The 17,420-nt window shown below is 40.1% G+C and overlaps 1 protein-coding gene across 1 annotated transcript; it reads left to right on the top strand.

Annotated features, from left to right (window-relative positions):
• Positions 1-137: 137 nt before the first annotated feature.
• Positions 138-7,216, top strand: CRYGS (crystallin gamma S). The gene is given in 4 exon segments (XM_081300627.1): positions 138-1,231; positions 1,233-1,304; positions 6,135-6,377; positions 6,728-7,216. Coding segments are annotated over 4 exon segments (654 nt in total). The 5' UTR covers positions 138-1,165; the 3' UTR covers positions 7,001-7,216.
• The last annotated feature ends 10,204 nt before the right edge of the window (positions 7,217-17,420 follow it).

Raw genomic sequence — 17,420 nt, forward strand, 5'->3', positions numbered from 1 at the left:
GTTAATGACATTAATGATATTAATCAGATATTTCCTTATAATTTATAAAATTCAGAAAACTAAGCATATAACTTAATTTTGTTTCTCAGTAGTTTTTATATTAAGCATTTTTTATTTTTTTTAATTTGATCATAATATATCTTATGGGTATCCCATTACAAAAATATTCATTGTACAACTTTGTTAGTAGAAAGATGGGGAAGTTGGACTTTTGAGAAGATATATTCTAGATCAGAAAAATTTAAATGGAGAAGGGATGATACATTATTTATTTGAGTTTACATAAGATGTACTCTCAGCCTAAAGTCAGAGATGTGTTCAGGGCCAAAAGAATGTTCTCTGAACAGGTTCAAAAATGATCTCGTAGGCAAAGACTAACTAGCAGGTGGCAAGTTCCAGCATTCCACAGTAGCTTCCTGTCTTTCTGTATAGTGTATCATGCTTCTTATGAATTAGAACTCTTTCCAATTTGTGTTTCAAAGTTAAAGAACAATTGCAAGAACAGGTCCATGATCTCCCATATATGCTGTGTAGGTTCACAAATTGTTAACATTTTGCCACATTCACTTGACCACCCTCTACACAGTATTGTTTTACTGGCTTCATTTGTGAGTAGGTTATAGACATCTTAGACCTTCACTCCCAAATATATCAGCATGAATTTTTTACCTAATCATACCAACAATTTAAAAAGTTAAATATTGGTACGATAGAATTTCTAATATCAGATCATATTAAAATTTTTATAAATGCCCCAAGAATGTTCTTTGTAGTGACTGATTTCCAAACACAAGGCCATGCATTGCTTTTAGTTGTCATGTAAGTTTCATTGCCTTCAAAAATGTGTCATTTTTATCCAAAAATAGAGAGTGGTGTTTAGACTCAGCCTTCTACAAGCTTTGTTGAGGAAAAAAAGAAAAGAATTTCAAAGAGGTTGCTTGCTGAAAAAAGTAAATTGTCCAGGGAAGAGAGACTTTTTTGTTTTTAATATTTAAAACTTTGGCTTGGTTTTGGTGTCTTGACTCAGCAAAGTCTATAATGCAGCAGGGCTGGGTAAGCATTAAAGGGGGTACTGAAGCTTTCCTTTATTTTATAATCCCAGTTGTTTTTCTAGAAACCATCAATAGACTCTAAATGACTGACTCAATTTTTGGAACCTATTCTCATGACTAAGCAGATGTTTGATTTGAAACCAGCCCAGTATAAATGTCTCTGGGCTTCTAACTCTCTGTAGCTTTCCTGGGTTTCTTTCAGCACTGGGGAAATCAACCTATGCACTAAAAATGTCTAAAACTGGAACCAAGGTAAGTAAAAAAGTCATACTGATTTTTAGCCTACCCACTTTAAACGTAATGAGACATTGAAAGGAACGTGGAGAAGAGCTTTTGCTTTTTTGCCTAGAGGTGAGTATAAGAATGGTTAAAGGACTAGTACTGGGAGAGAAAATTAAGAAAAGCTTATTATATTTTTCTACTCTAACAGAATTACCAAATACTTTCTTAAGGGTTTATCTATGTGTGTGTGTGTGTGTGTATATATTGCTGTGTGAATACTGTACAGATAAATAACATGTAAATATCATGATTTCTGCCTTCCAGCAACTAAATTCTGTGAGGCGCCACAGAAACAGAACATGCTAATGAGAATTATGTGGCGTAGGAAACAGTCAATTAAAATTTGTTTTATTAAATTTAGCCTCAACTCTTAATGTTCCAAAAGCCCAAGGTGGGTGGGCCAGTCAGGTGAAATAATCTTTGGTATTTCCTTCATTCAAGCAGTTATTCTCACCCTTTCACCAAATAAAATGTTCACTTACATTAGGAAAACTGCTTTTAAAATATTTGGTTCACAGTTGCTGGGCTAGGAAGTGATCTCTTAGGCAACATTTTGGGAATGACATTCTCTTTAGTTCTTCTACTCACTAATGAGTCTAAGGCAAAGCCATTGTCTCATACCTGATTTTTTCCTTCAACATTTTGCTTGAAAATTTTTCAAATTTATTGAATTTGAAAGAACAAGAAATGTTCAGTGAATACTTGTGTGTCCTTCCCTTGAATTCTCCAATTAACATTTTATCACATTTTATCGTTCTTGTTTAATTAAGCCATTTGAAAATAAGGAGCAAACTTCTTTATCCTTTCGCCTTAAAGTATCTTTTGCCTTCTATATCTCCTAAAACCAAAGGCTATCCCTGTGTAAACATCATCATGTCCCCAAGATTCATCATAAATATACCTTGTATTATATTTATACATATATTTCTGCATATAATGCTATATGTGTGTGTATATGTGTGTGTGTGTGTGTGTGTATAATATTCAGACCTTGTTCAAATTCCCCCCATTGCCACCAGAAATGTGTGACATTGGATACAGAGGTCATATATTGCGTTTGAGGTCATATTTGGTTTGTCGTGTCTCCTCTTTTCTTTCTTTAACCTATTCAATCTATAACAGTCCCTCTACGTTTGTTGTTGGTTTTGAGACATTAACACTTCAAATCTAAGCCATGTGTCTTATAGAAAAAGTCCTGCATCTTGATTTGTCTGATTATTTCCTCATGTGTGGATTCAGACAACATTTTTGGCAAGAGAACTACAGAGGCAATATTGTATACTTCCCAGTGTATCATCAGGAAGTACTTGATCCATAACTGGTTAGTGTCCTTTTTTTTTTCTTTTTTTGCCATTTGGCAAATAGAGCTAAAAATCAATGCTTATCGTCCGAAGGTTTGGGGAAAAACAGAAGTCTTTAGTGCTCTGAGGTTCTTGAAAATGTGCCATGCACATCCTACTAACAAAGAATTTGAAGTCCTTAGAGAGATTTCCACGGACCATGGCTGTTACATAACCATCCTAAACAGATGAAAACACCCCCCACTTTCTGGAATTTCAAAAATTTCCAGAGTAGTAATAATATGATCTCTTATTTCTTATAGCTGGGTTGTTCATTTATTAAAATAACTTTTGCTTGCTAGTCCAAGGGAGATAGTAAATAATTTCTTACTATTTTTCATTGCTTCTCTCTTTCCCACTCTCTTGCCAGCAGTTTATTCAAGGAATTATGGCCTCAGCAAAAAGAACAGATTATATTAAGCATGTTTTCTCTCTCAGATACTAAAGACATTTTTCCTTTTGTGTTGGATTGGTAAGCTGCTTTTCAACAGAAATTTTGAAAATGATAGAAACTTTGTGGTACTTTTTTTTTTTTTTTGAGAGAGAGAGAGAGAGAGAATTTTTATTTTTATTTTATTTTTTTAGTTTTCGGTGGACACAACATTTTTGTTTGTATGTGGTGCTGAGAATTGAACCCGGGCCGCATGCATGCCAGGCAAGCACGCTACAGCTTGAGCCACATCCCCAGTGCAACTTTGTAGTACTTTTTAGGAAATTTTTCTGCACATCTCTTAGTTTTCTATAAAACTTTTTGCCCAACAGTCAAAACCTCAGCTAACAGTAGAACAAGTAAATTTCATGTTTCTTTTACAACTAGAAATTGAATATAGCCAGGTATTAACATGCTCTGGCTCTGAAGACCTTGGTCCTGGACCACAGTATTGATTCTGTGACAATATGATGAGTACTTTTGGCCTTGGGACAGTTGACTGGTCAGTTAGGATGATGAACAGCATGGTGACCTTATAGAACATCATGTATATTTCTACTTCTCAGGTATTAGTATCAGACAAATGTGCACAGGACAGTAAGTATGAGAAAAAAGGTAAAATAGATGATAATTTTATTCCCATTACCATATCCCTTACAAAGCATCTGTTTGGGTAAATAGTTAGTCCAAAACAAAGTGAATTGAGTTTATGGATTAGGGAGTTTAGAACCTATCCATTCCTTGAGAAGTTATTTGATTTCCTAAAGATCTCTCCACAGGTAGTAGGAAAAGCCTCACAGGCTCAGGATCAGTTCTGTTCAGCATCAAAGGGTAGCATTGCCTTGTTGAACAGAGCTGGCTGTGCAAGCAGGGAGACAGTAGAGGAAAATAAAATGAACCGTGCATTACTGAACTTGTTGCAGCTGTCTTGTAACTGGCTAGTGACCTTAGGCAAGTCCCTTCTTTGTAACAACTGTAGCAAAAGCTTATTGGCAATTAGGAATCAAGTATTAAACCAAGTGCTTTGGGCCCTCAGACATCCTTTTGGGCCCTCAGAACACCCCTCTGCAGTATAAATTGTTACCTCGTTTTGCAAATGAAGATGTTTAGGAAAAGGTTCAATGCCCTGTCCCAGGTTCCTGAACTGGTAAGTAGTGGTGCTGGAATTTTTTTCTTTTCATCCATGAACTCAGGTACCATCGATCTCTAGTCTGCTATGCTAAAATGAAGAAAGGAGCAGAAAAACAAAAATTGGGTGAGAAGAGAAAGGAGATGATTCTTCTAGTAGGTGAGAAGGGGAAAAGGAAGTTTTTAGAGAACAGGATTTACAGGAGTTGAGAAAAATGGGAAAGGTAGGGAAAGATTAAAGTAGAAGGTGGGTATGTTGGTATGTTTCTATCTAGAAAGAAACACCCCAGGTAAAAAAGGATATTTTATGCCCTTTGCAAGTCATTTTTTTTTCCCTCTCATTCATTCTCTGCACCTAATAGCTCACCAAATCCTAAATTTCTTTTGATTGTTTTCCCATTGTAGTTGCATTGCACTTGGTCCTCATCATCTCTGCACCTCCACCCCTGGCCCCTAGCAACCATCTATTTCCAGGCACAAACCACTAATGTTCAGCTTCCACATGAGTTTCAAGGGTATTGATTCTAGCTTGGCTCTTGTATCATTTCTCTGGCATTTCCCCCTGATTCTTAACCATGTATTCACTATGCACTAGAGTTAACTACTTATTGTCCCTACAATAAGCCATGTTATTCCCCTCCTTTATTCTGCTGAACAGGCATATCTCTCTTCCTTTGCTTCTGGAAAACATCTAGTTTCAATCCTCTGCTCAAGAACTCAAGACTACCTGGCCCTGTTTATCTGAAAGTACTCCTTTGGGTTCATTAAAGAAAATTAGCCACAAGGTGGCAGCATAATTCCAAGAAATTAGCCACTCAAATCATGACACTTGTGCGTTCAATCCAAATTCTAACCTAATATTGATCTTAGATTTGGAATTAATTATTAAGCAAAAAGGAAAAAAAACAACAGTCCATTTTTGTTTTTTATAGAGTTTTTCAGAAATTACTTGATAAATTCCTAAGTGTTCTTGGGAGCTGTCTTCTATTTCAGCCAGAACTATGCTGAGTTGTTTTATAGCCAGGACTTCCAGTCTCTCTAGTCATATTATTTGACAAATGGAAAGCTGAAGCCCAGAGAGATGTTTGCACTAATGTATGTTGGTGGTGGAAAAGCTGCCCTAGAACTGAGCCTTCCTATTTCTGGTTTCCAAGGGTTGCATGTTTTTTAGTGCTATGAGAGACTTACCCCAGACGCTGTGGAAGAAATTTGGTAAGACTTTGAAGCGAAGAATACTCTTGCCTTGTCATTTCGTTACTTTACAGCTACCACATTGGCAAGAAACTAATGTAGAACATATAATGTAGTATATTTTATAATGTTTGCTCTATAGTCTTTTAAAAGAAGCTCTTGAAAGTTAATCTATGTTTTTATTAATCTATGTTTCTGTGTACATCTTCCATATCACCTACCATGAATCTCTGTATGTGGAACTTAGTCATATTTATCAAACATTTTTTGAATGCTTGGCAAGTGCTAGGTTCAGGGAGCCCATAGCTTAAGTAAGCCTTGGTTCTTGCCCTTGGATGAAATCTAGAAGGAGTCGGGTGGGAGGATAGACATAGAAACGGACAGTTTACAATATAATGTTATAGGTACAGAAAGCTGTGGGAACATGAAGAAGCAATGAACTTGAGTGTGAAACTGCTGGTTTATGTTAGAGCTCTTTTGTCTTTTGCTTCATTTTTAAGTGTTCAGAAAGTACTTCTTCCTATTGTTGACAACTAAGATTCTTTGCCAGAAACCAAATGTTGTGAGGTAAAGTAGAACTACATATACTGTCTCTTCTGAGTTGAGAAGAAAGGAATTTTTAAAGTGGGCAAGATTTTTTAATTTTTATTTTATCTATGAATAAAGCCACCCAACTCCTCAGTTCTTCTATTTATTTGTCCTGTACTTCAGATTACTTTTTATGAAGACAAAAATTTTCAAGGCCGCCACTATGACTGTGATTGCGACTGTGCAGATTTCCACGCATACCTAAGTCGCTGCAACTCAATCAGAGTGGAAGGAGGCACCTGGGCTGTGTATGAAAGACCTAACTTTGCTGGGCACATGTACATCTTACCTCAGGGAGAGTACCCTGAATACCAGCGTTGGATGGGCCTCAATGACCGCCTGGGCTCCTGCAGAGCTATTCATCTGGTGAGTGGCTTTTGCTCACTTTCTCCCTCTCCTCCATTTTCTTCTTCCTTAAAGTCTTCCTACCTTTCCATGGGCAGCTGGCTTCTCTTGGCTGCTGAATCTTAAATAAATCTTAGATATCAGTTCATCATAAAACTGAATTACACTTATGACTTCCATTACTTACTACCTCTTGAGTATTTGGAGAAATGTTTTCTTATTAAAAGTCAACTGTTTCAGTCATTTCTTCAGGGAGGGTGGGAGTTCTGAGGATTTAGGTTCTGAAACAGGCTGTTCTCTGAGTTCCTAACGTGCTGATGATTTCCATAACAATGGCTATTCATTTCTTTCTTTTTTTTTTTTTATTTCAGTCTAGTGGAGGCCAGTATAAGATTCAGATCTTTGAGAAAGGGGATTTTAATGGTCAGATGTATGAAACCACTGAAGACTGCCCTTCCATCATGGAGCAGTTTCACATGAGAGAGATCCACTCCTGTAAAGTGCTGGAAGGTGTCTGGGTTTTCTATGAGCTACCCAACTACCGTGGCAGACAGTACCTCCTGGACAAGAAGGAGTACCGGAAGCCCATCGATTGGGGTGCAGCTTCTCCTGCTGTCCAGTCATTCCGCCGCATTATGGAGTAATGACGTGGATGGGGCCATAGGTTTCTTCCTGAGGGCCAAATACTGGCTGGCCCTCGTGGTCATAATAGGCATCATAAATAAAAACAATTGGCATGCATCCCACTGCTGACTATAATGCCTCTTAAATGCTTTTAGGAACTAGCATTGTAGTGCCCTGCCACAGTGGGCGGTCAACCAAAGCAACTCATCCATCAGATCACCAGTTTAGATCTTTGTGTCAAACAAAATGAGACTGCATTAAAAGTTAGAAAATCATACTGCTATGTAGTGGCTCTTTTTGCTTGTGTTTTGCATTAATTCAACAAGTGCAATAATAATAGCTGGGATTATTATCCCATTCCTCACAACCCATCCAGTAAAAGAAGTGGTTTATCTGCATTCTATTAATAAAGAAACCGAGACTTGAAGAAATTAAAAAACATATTAAAAACTTGTCCAAGTTCACCAGCTGGTAAAACGCAAGAGCTAGGATTTTGTCCAGGATATTTGTTTCTAATGCCATTGTTTTGTTTTTCTCTTTATTTCCTATTCATTCATTCAGCACTTAATGGCTAAAGATCAGAGTGCATACAGTAAGTATGAGACCCTTAAAATTTTAAAAAGTGAAAAGAACAGAGTCCCTCAGAAGGTCCAGTTGAGGAGACAGGATACCTAATAGAGCAATCCATAAAAGCAGGGTGATTACTGGCAAATAGTGGAGCCATAAATCACCCGAAGCCCCTTGTTTAAGATTCAGAGATTCTCAACATCAGTAACTTCTCAGCCCTAACTTTGGTTTTCCGTGAGAAGAAAGAACATGTTGAACAATTTGTTCCTCTGCTACAATAGTTGAAATGGAGTTTCATGGAGTTTTGCCTACTTTGAGTAACCCCTGAGGTTCTATCTATTTAATCTTGATGAAGAGGAGAATGATGAAGGAAACAGGATCACTAGGAGTATTAGGGTCTATTCTAGTGAACCTGGGGATATGCTAAATGTAGCTATCTTTAAAAGAGAGGGTGAAGCCCATGTCTTCTAGATCTTTGCACCAAAAGGATAAATGAGAGTTGTCAAACTCCTTTTGTATATACTTTAGTGTATACTGCATAGCTCTCCTACCTCAGATAGTTTTATTCATTTTATTATCTTCCCCTGCTTTTTATTGTTTCGTGTGTTTTAAGTGGAGGACTTTCAAGAGAAGTGGGTAGAAAGTAAGGGAGACACGATGAATTGAGGCAAAAAAAAAGAAAAGCTATTAGCTGAGCTACAAAGAGCTCTGGCTGGTGAGCTGACTGCAACCATCAGCTCTAGACCTTATCATCCTACCACAAAGTTAACCTGCCTCCAAAATAACAGAGGCAAACCAAATGCTGTTTTGAGTCCCACTAAATAACTTAAATTCTCTGGAGGCCAGATAGGATACTGAAAACCTAGCTGATGACCTAAGACTACTGACACATTTTTAGAGGCACAATTTCTGGAAGTGACCTCCGAGATCCTGCCACTCCTTTTCCATCAAAGAAACTGAGGCTCTGGTATAGGGAGCTAGTGTCAGTCTTCTCTCATATCAACTCTTGCCATGTTCCCAGGGAGTTGGTCACAGTCTGTTCAAAACAGCCAGAAAAGCAATTCTGGCAGCAGGACAGGAAAACAAGTGTCAGGATGACTAACCACAGTCTCAGAGAAGTAAAAGATGGCTTTTGACAGATGAAAACAGAATTATCATTCTGGGGTGTTATGTGCCACTTGGTTCATGCCCTGATTCAAAAAGAGATTGCCATCATTCTCCCAGCTGCAGACATGCCAGGGGACTTTTACTTCATAAGAATTTTACTAGCAGTTGATATTAGAGGTAAAAAATACTGTATGTTCTTCTCTGTTAATCAATCCCAGCTCTTTTGGTAGAACATAATGCTGTTAGAGTAAGAAGCTGTCATCCCACCTGTCAACCACACCCAGAACAGCACCTAGGTTACTATTCTGAGTTAACTCCTACCTTGTATTGTTTTATTATTCTGAAATGGCAGATGTCAAGAAAATAGGGCCAGGATACTTAAACAAGTTCAGCCTTGTATCATTGCAAGCATTCCTCTGAAGCCCTGAACGGTTCCTAAATATGGAGACTGCTTACTCAAAATACAACATCAAGGGCTCCCATTTAAAGTCTCCAGGATAGAGCTTTCAGATAAATACAGGGCAGTATTAATAAATACCAAATATTGGAATATAAATGTTTATCCCAGGATTTGCATAGGACGTATTCATACTAAGAAATTGTCACTTGCCTGAAATTCAATAGTAACTGTATCCTATATTTGTATTCACTAAATCTGGCAACAATGCTTCAAGAGCAAGACAAGTTAACATTGGACACCACATGGGTCAGAAGCACAGGGTGCAGCAGGCTATGGACAAGAAAGCCCATTCCCCACAAATGGCATTTAAATAATTTTTAAAAACAAAACACTGCAAGCCAATGTCTGCAGCTGAATATGGCCTATGGACCACTGATTTCTAATTTTGACTTGTAAGAAAGTTCTGAATATCACAAAATGTTCTTACATTGAGCCAACATCTGCCCCTGTAATTACTGGCCTGCTATCTAGTTCTGCTTTCCATTTAGTTCTTCATCCACAAGATAGCTCTTTAGATATTGAAAGATCTCTCCTGCTTTCCTCCATGCTGTCCTTTCTAGGCTGACTGTCCTTTCCATTGTTTCTTTCCTGATATGGTGGCTCCAATATTCCTCCCACTCGGGTGAATCACTTCTTTGCCAACTGAAGTCTTTCCACTGTCTTAGCTATCATCTGACCAGTGCCCACTACACCTGGAGGGTCATGTTCAGTTATTTCCTCCTCCTTTATCAGGTATATACTGCTCTTGGCTAAGATCAGCTCTCCTTGGGCCTTCTACCAATCCTAATGAGGATCCATTATCTTTTCCTAAAAATTGGCATTCCCATTCAAAAGCTGGAGAGCTCCCTTCCTCCTCTGGGAGTTAAAAATGGATCTAACTCCTGTCGTTTCCACGTGCTAGCTCTAAGTGACACATGGATAACCCTACTTTCCTCATCAGTAAAACAAGATGACACCCTCCTGTGGGCATTAAAATGAGATAATGTATGAAAATTACATAGCATGTACAGTCAATTCCTGTTATTCTCAGTAATTATAAAGACACCACAAACACTGAATAGCAAATACCAAATTGTTGCTTCTAGAAGAAATGTAAGGCTTCTGCAAGCCTCTGGTCACATTTTTGCCAACTGCGCAACATGAACTTTTCAGGTATGCTATTTAAAGACATTCAATGATACCTATTGCTGATTCATTAACATGGAACTCATGGCCAAAGCCCTATAATATATAGCTGAAGGAACATAATCTGACACATATACAGTCTCTGTTAAGGGGCACCTAATTTCTTATGCTTAGAAACACTAGACAGCAGATCAGCAGTACACTTGGGGGCCATTTAAACAGAAATCAACAAAAAGCAAAACAGTGTAGAGGACATGGCACTAAACAGACACACTTGTTTAGGCACACTTGTCACACAGTTTGAGCTAAAACAGGAAGGCAGAACTCGTTCCAACCTAGTGAATTTGCAAATTTGCAATGTATGACATGATCAACTGGACTTCACCATCGTGGTTACTATTTCCTAGTACGAAAGTACCACCATTATCAAGTTAAGATTTGTTTGTTGCTTTATTTTATTTATTTTTTACTTGTTTAGCCTTTTTCTACCTTTTTACCATCCCCCAGTTGTTTTCAGAGAAGCATTGCTGCATTTTTGGCAGATACTTCATAGTCGGGGAAAAAATACATCAGGATGATCTAAGCCCATCCCACTCCCTTGAAAAGGAGCCACATTTTACTTGTAGCAGAAGCCAGGCTCACAGCTCTCCCATAAGCCTGGTTCTAGATTCTAACAGTTTGTGGTCAGCAGGTTGTTTGAGTTCAGACAAATCCCCCTTGTTTTCTACCTTCCATCTGTCCCTCTTATCTGGGGACCCACAGCTAATCTCTAACTCTCCTTCCAGTCTTTGGCTGACCAGCTTCTGACCCAAGCAGGAGAGAAGGGTCACTCGTGGAGATAACTCTAATGCAAGGGAACTCTGTCACCCTTTTACTTCTTTACTCAAGCCTCAAACTTCAAAATTGCCAGTTTCAGAACTGGAGGGGCCAGGGACCTTCCTAAACATCATAAAAACTTGATGATAGGGCTCTCTCACTACAGTTTATAGACAAGGGACTAGGACTCCAAAAGCCTAAACAATTTGACCAAGGTTCCAAAGCTCTTGTTCTTTCCACTGAACCATGCAACTTCTGTCTCCCAACATTCAGGAGACAGAACCTAGAGTCTCTTATCAGTCATAGCTATTTTAAAATGACTTTATTAAGATATAATTCATATGCCATACAATCTACCTGTTTAAAGTGCACAACTCAGTGGCTTTTAGTATATTCACTGTTATGCACAACCTCACTACAGAAGACTTTAGAACATTTTCATCACTACAATAAGCAACTACATATCTTTTAGGGATCACTGCCTTATCTCCCAGGTTCTGAGCAACTACTGATGTAGTTTCTGTGTCTATGTATTTGCTTCTTCTAGACATTTTATGTAAATGAAATCATACAGTATATGCTCTTTGTGACTGGCTTCTTTCACTTAGCAAAATGTTTTCAAGTTTCTTCTATGTTGTGGCATGTGGCATGTATCATTGCTTTTTGCCTTTTTATGGCCAAGTAATATTCCACTGGAAGAAAAAATTCCAGTTTATCTGTTCATCAGTGATTGGCATTAGGGCTGTTTTTACCCTTTGGCTAGTATGAATAATGCTGTCATAAACATTTGTGCATAAGTTTTTATGTGAACATATATTTTCTTTTCTCTTGGGTATCACCTATGAGTGCAATTGCTGGGAGCATGAGCCATTTCTTGTTATATAGCAGCATGTGGGGCCTCAAAATCACACGGAATTAGGTTGAATTCTAGCTGATCACCCACTTTTTGTGGTAGGTTTGGGGCCAAACACACTTCTCTTATTCTTAGTTTTATTTAAATATGTAAAATGGAGATAATGATGGATGCTTCCCAGAAGTTTTGTTGGCATTAGATGAAATAATAAGGGGAAAATTCTTAGCCCAGTGAATGAGCAAGTGCTGAAAAAGGAAGCTTCCAAATATGAAATCCCTGAAGGAAGAGGTGATGAGGACTGGGAATCAGTGTGCTGGCAGTATCTCCAGTGCCTCCCAGCTTTAATGAGCAATGATTTAGGTGTCTATGACTGACTTTCTGAGAGCCCTCCTAGAGAGCAGAAGAAGGGATGGAGGCTGGGAGTGGAGGGGAGGCCAAAACACACTGGGCAGGTAAGGGGATTAGCTGCTTGCACAGAAAGGGGAGGTCAATTTTCCTCATTCAATTTCTGCCAGGGCCTGTGCTGCCCCTTTGGTCTTCTCTTATCTCAGCAAATCAATCTCACTTCCCTTCCATGTTGGTTCCATTTTTCAACACCAGTGTGTCCCTTTGTGAGTCAGCAACCATGGGGACTCAGCACTCTGGTTGAGTGGTTCTGGAATTGATTAGCTTTCAGGGGAAATCCTGCCAGCGCTTCCCCTCTTGCAAGCAGAGCACAGCGGGCAGGGATTTGTTCCTATTGTCCACACCCTCCCACCCCGAACAGGCCGCATTAGCCTGTGTGCTGAACCATTCAACCAGAACAATGGTGTGTCCTGGCAGTGGTGCTGACCTCCGCGGTTCTCAGTGCACACGGGATGGTTCGCCTGAGCTCATAGTGAACTGGTGACCCTGCTCAGGCCAGTGCTCCAGGGCTCAGAATGCTAGACAGAAAGATAGAGCTTCTGACCCTGTTCCTGCGAGCAGGAGGCGGGTGAAGGAAGAAGAGTGGCCAGGAGAGCTGCCTGCAGGTTGACTGTAAACCACCCCACTGATAGCTTCCGGGGACTTCTGTAAAGGCCAGGAATCCTTGCAGTTGTGAGGGAGTCTCATCTTCCTGCCCCATTCACTGTGTCTTACAGCCATCCAGCAGCGGCTATGGGTGCACATGTGATGCCTCATTCGAGTCTCACCATGGTTATGTGAAAAAAGAAGATAGTTATTATTATTCCCATTTTGCACAGGAATAGACTGAGATACAGAAAGGCTATGTGGCTTTAGGGGAAATTATAGACTTTCTAGGTCTCTCATAGTCAAGAGCAACCCTTTGACATAAAAGCTATGCATGCCAAAAGTTTCCCTGAAATATGACAATTTTAAGAAAATCATTCCCCTCATTTTTACCATACATATAAAACACACTTGCAATTGGCCACTATGATTAAAAAAAAAATGTTAGTGATATACAAGTGGGAACTAAAGCCCTGAACTTGGAGGCAGAAGAATGTGTGTCTGAGCATGCACTGGGAAGACAAATGGAAATGCACTTGTCCAGTGTTTGTATGATCTCCTACCCTTCTGTCCTACATTTTTCTGGTTTCCAGTTGGGTCCTGACATAATAAAAGACACATGGCAGATCTCTTGGAGGCTCAACAGCTTATCTTTCAGATTCATTCCCCTTTTTGGCAAATCTAATTCGTGAAAAATTTCCAAATTTGCTAAACAAATAATCTAGGGGAAAAAATATTCATGTTATGAAACCCAAGTCTGTCTGTTTGCACCTCAAAATCCAGTGCTCAGAAGAAGAAAGTTGGTGGGAAGAATCTCAGGTATACACAAGGGCCCACACCTTTGAAAATGGGGTTGCTATTGTGCCCCCCAAAAGAAAGTCTTAAAGGACTCAAGTATGAAAGGGATTGTATATGGGGAAAGGAGGTACAGGGGACAATGGGCTGGAAGAATATGTGCTCGGTGGGGTCTTGCTCATCAGGGGCATATCTCCTCCGCACCCCAACCTCACCCCTTCCCTGGCTAGAATACTGCAATTGACCCTGACCTCCTGGCACTAATTCCTATAATTTCATGGACAAAAATATTACTTTTCTGAAAGTTGAACCTCACAGTAATTTATGTACTTTTGTTAGTTAATATACAGGCTTAAAGAATTAGGAAGGGGTGTTCTGTGTTTTGTAAGTCTAAAGAAAGAACAATTATTTAGCAGTTAACATCCTGATCATTTAGGTGCATCTTTGCTTTAGAAGTCAGAATGCCAGGCAAAGGGAGGGAAGTAACTCAGCAAGGGACAACTCCCAAGGAGTAGCCACTATTACATTCACTTTAAAATGACTACCTATGGGACTTTTTTTTAAAAAAAAATGCACAATTATCTGGACTAGGTGGCACATGCCTCTAATCTCAGCTACTAGGGAGGCTGAGGAAGGAAGACTACAAATTTGACCAGTCTGGACAACACAGTGAGACACTGTCTCAAAATAAATTTTTTTCAAAAGGGCTGGGGATGTAATTCAATGGTAGAAAAATTGCCTAACATGATGTAAAAAGAAAAAAAAAATTACACACAATTTCAAATAAAAACTCAAAGTTCAGAGTCTGTTTTCAAAGAATTATGTAAGCAAGAGCAAAATCTATAGAGTGTTAGAAGTTGACATCCCACCCAGACTTATTAAGGCAGATTCTCCCACTCTGTGACTTTTTCATATTGTCCTTAGGCCCCGGAAAGAGGAGCTGTTCCTTGATTGAGGCCCACACTTGCAAGGAATCTATGTATCCCCAAATCATAATATAAAACATTTTGTCTTTCCTGTCTAAATATCTGTCTCTTCCTCTATCTCTGTTTTTCTGTCTGTCTCTTTCTCTTGTTGGTTTGATAAATAATTGAGTGTAGAGGAGTTATAGGAGACAGTATATGGAAGTTCAAATTTACTCTTTTCCCTTTGAAGATTTGATGATTTTAGTCTGGGAAATAAACTCCCAATAGACAGATAACAAGAAAAAGAACATTGAAATTCTAGTACATGTCTAAGATCTTGGAAGACTAGACTCAAAGAAGGATATATATCTGTCTTAAAGGCATGGGGGGCTTGGGCTTCTGGGGCCATGCTAGGTGGTGCAGTGTATGGAAGATTTGTGGAAGGTGTGCAGAGTGAGCAAGGGTTTTCTTACACAGATGAAGTCTCTCAGGTAAGAGCCTCCTGCAGAAATCTCTATCTGGCTCAGGTGTCGGACCGCCTCACACCCATCTCTCTTCCTGTGGAAAGCTTTATCCCTAGGCAGAAAGGGGGAGATACCAGAAGAGGAAAGCCTCCATCTGCATTTGCTATTTCCTCTGCTAATGTAGAGAGATGTATATTTCTTTACAAAAAAAAAAAACAAAACACTACATTTCAGAGCCATTCTCAGGTCTACAGAGGTCTGTAATTTCTCTGAATAACCAATTTAAAATATGCCAAGGAAACTATTTAGGGTAGGATATTCCACTCTCCCACAGGGGGACCTTGGGCTGAAATGGCCCCTAGACTAGGGATGTGGATTTACATGTTCAAATTGGGGTTGTAGGAAGGGAGAATGTCACTACCTCTGCTTAGGCAACCTTACTAAGAGAATCTGATAAACTGATTGCTTTTCTTATTTGGGAAGTTAGCTTTATGATGGTATCATTGGCAAACTATAAAATTTGTTATTTTTTAACTGTTTGATGACTTTTGACAAATGTGTGTAGTTGGGTAAACACCAACATAATCAAGTTATAGAACACTGTTATCACTAAATCAAATTCCTTTCTCTCCCTCACCCAACCCTGTATACACACACACACACACACACACACACACACACACACACACGTCCTGCTCTGGATCCACAGATCTATCTCCTCTCTCTATGATTTGCCTATTCCCGACTGTCATGTCAGTGGAATCAGGCAGTCTATAGCTTTCTGTGCCTGGCTTCTTTTATTTAACATAATGCTTTTGAGATACATCTATATTGTATTTATCAATATTTTTTGTTACTGAATAATTAAGTATTTACACTGTGGACATAATCCATTTGGTTTCACTGCTCACTGAAGAACATGGGGTTGTTTCCAGAAGGCCTGGTTTTGTTTATAGTTCCTTCAAGTCATCCAAAGTAGGTGTGCAGCCAGGTCACTTTCCCCAATATAACTCACTATGCTCTTTCTCTTCTCTCATTAGCTGATGTCATTTTGAGAAGTGCTTAGAACTGCCTGAAAATCCTGAATCAGTGAAATAATGCATGGAGCGAGATGCCTGCCTGCCTTGACTTCCTAAGTATCTCAATTCCTGGGTTCAGAGGTCAATTGAAGTCCTTGGTCCCAGGCCAGCTTCTGTCCCATCCTGGCCCAGCATGGCTGAGCACCCGCAGGTGGCAGGGCTGGCCCTGGGAGAGCTCAGCTCCTCCAGTCTCTGGGTTACAAAGTGATCCTGGGATTGGGTTAATTTATAGTTTCTAAATATTTAGACTTCGGGTATATGATCCTCCATTTGTATTCTGCCTTCAGGTCTGCAAATGGAAGGGAGGCCACACCCTGGTTGTAAAGGTACAGGACCTCGAGTTTCTTCTCACATTCCTGTGAGCAAATTACTCCATCAGGCACCAGTGACCCTCTGCTAGATGGGAGGAATAAAATCTGTATCTAGAAGTACCTGCCTGGCTTCTATGCTGGAAGAATTCCCTCATTTTTCCATCTGGTTCCCTGAATGATGGCAGCTGCCAGGGCAGGAGGAAACAACCCGTGCTTGGCAGTGCCTGCGGTGTCCCCAGGCAACGCCTGTGCCCACTCCCCACAGCAGCTGTTTCCTCCCCCTTTCCCTCAAGCCCCACCCCCTGCCATCACATGGCCGGGCCTCTATTTCCCCCACTTCCTACACAATGAGGAAAAGACGGACCAGGGGCCAGCGTTTGCTCAGTTTCCTCTTGTTCTAACTCTAAGATCCCAGGATTTTCTGACGTTGGTTCTTGGTCCTCATCACAGTCAATCTACCCTCAGAGACTTCCCAAAGCCAGCCTCTGTCCTTCACCTCCCTGCCTGTGCCTCTGCTTCAGGCCTCCAAGCCTATTCCATGACTCCTCACCACTCCATCCACCTCACTGCTGTCAGAGCAGTCTTTCTGAAACTCGGCTAGCATTGTTACCTCCTTCACTTAAACCCTTCTAATCCTCTAGGTTATGAATCAAATCCCAACTCCCTGGGCGGTGGCACACCATGACAGTACCACAGTACACAGCGGTGCCTGTGTGCACACAGGCATCGAGCTGAGGGGGAGTGCTGCAGCATAGCTCCAGGAAAGGGCCTGGGCAAGCCCCAGCCCAGTGCAAGGCACCTGCAGTTCTAACTGGCACAGAAGCTCATCACCCCCAAACCCCTCACCCACCCCCAATCCACTGAGGATTCTTCAAGGGGGTCATGCTGTTGCCTGCTGGGAATAACCCTCTCTACCTTTTTGCCTGTGAGTCTTCTCCTTATCCACTGTAACAACTCAGCTGTGTTCT

The sequence above is a fragment of the Spermophilus citellus genome, assembly GCF_964194105.1.
Source record: "Spermophilus citellus genome assembly, chromosome: 7".
NCBI lineage: Eukaryota > Metazoa > Chordata > Mammalia > Rodentia > Sciuridae > Spermophilus > Spermophilus citellus.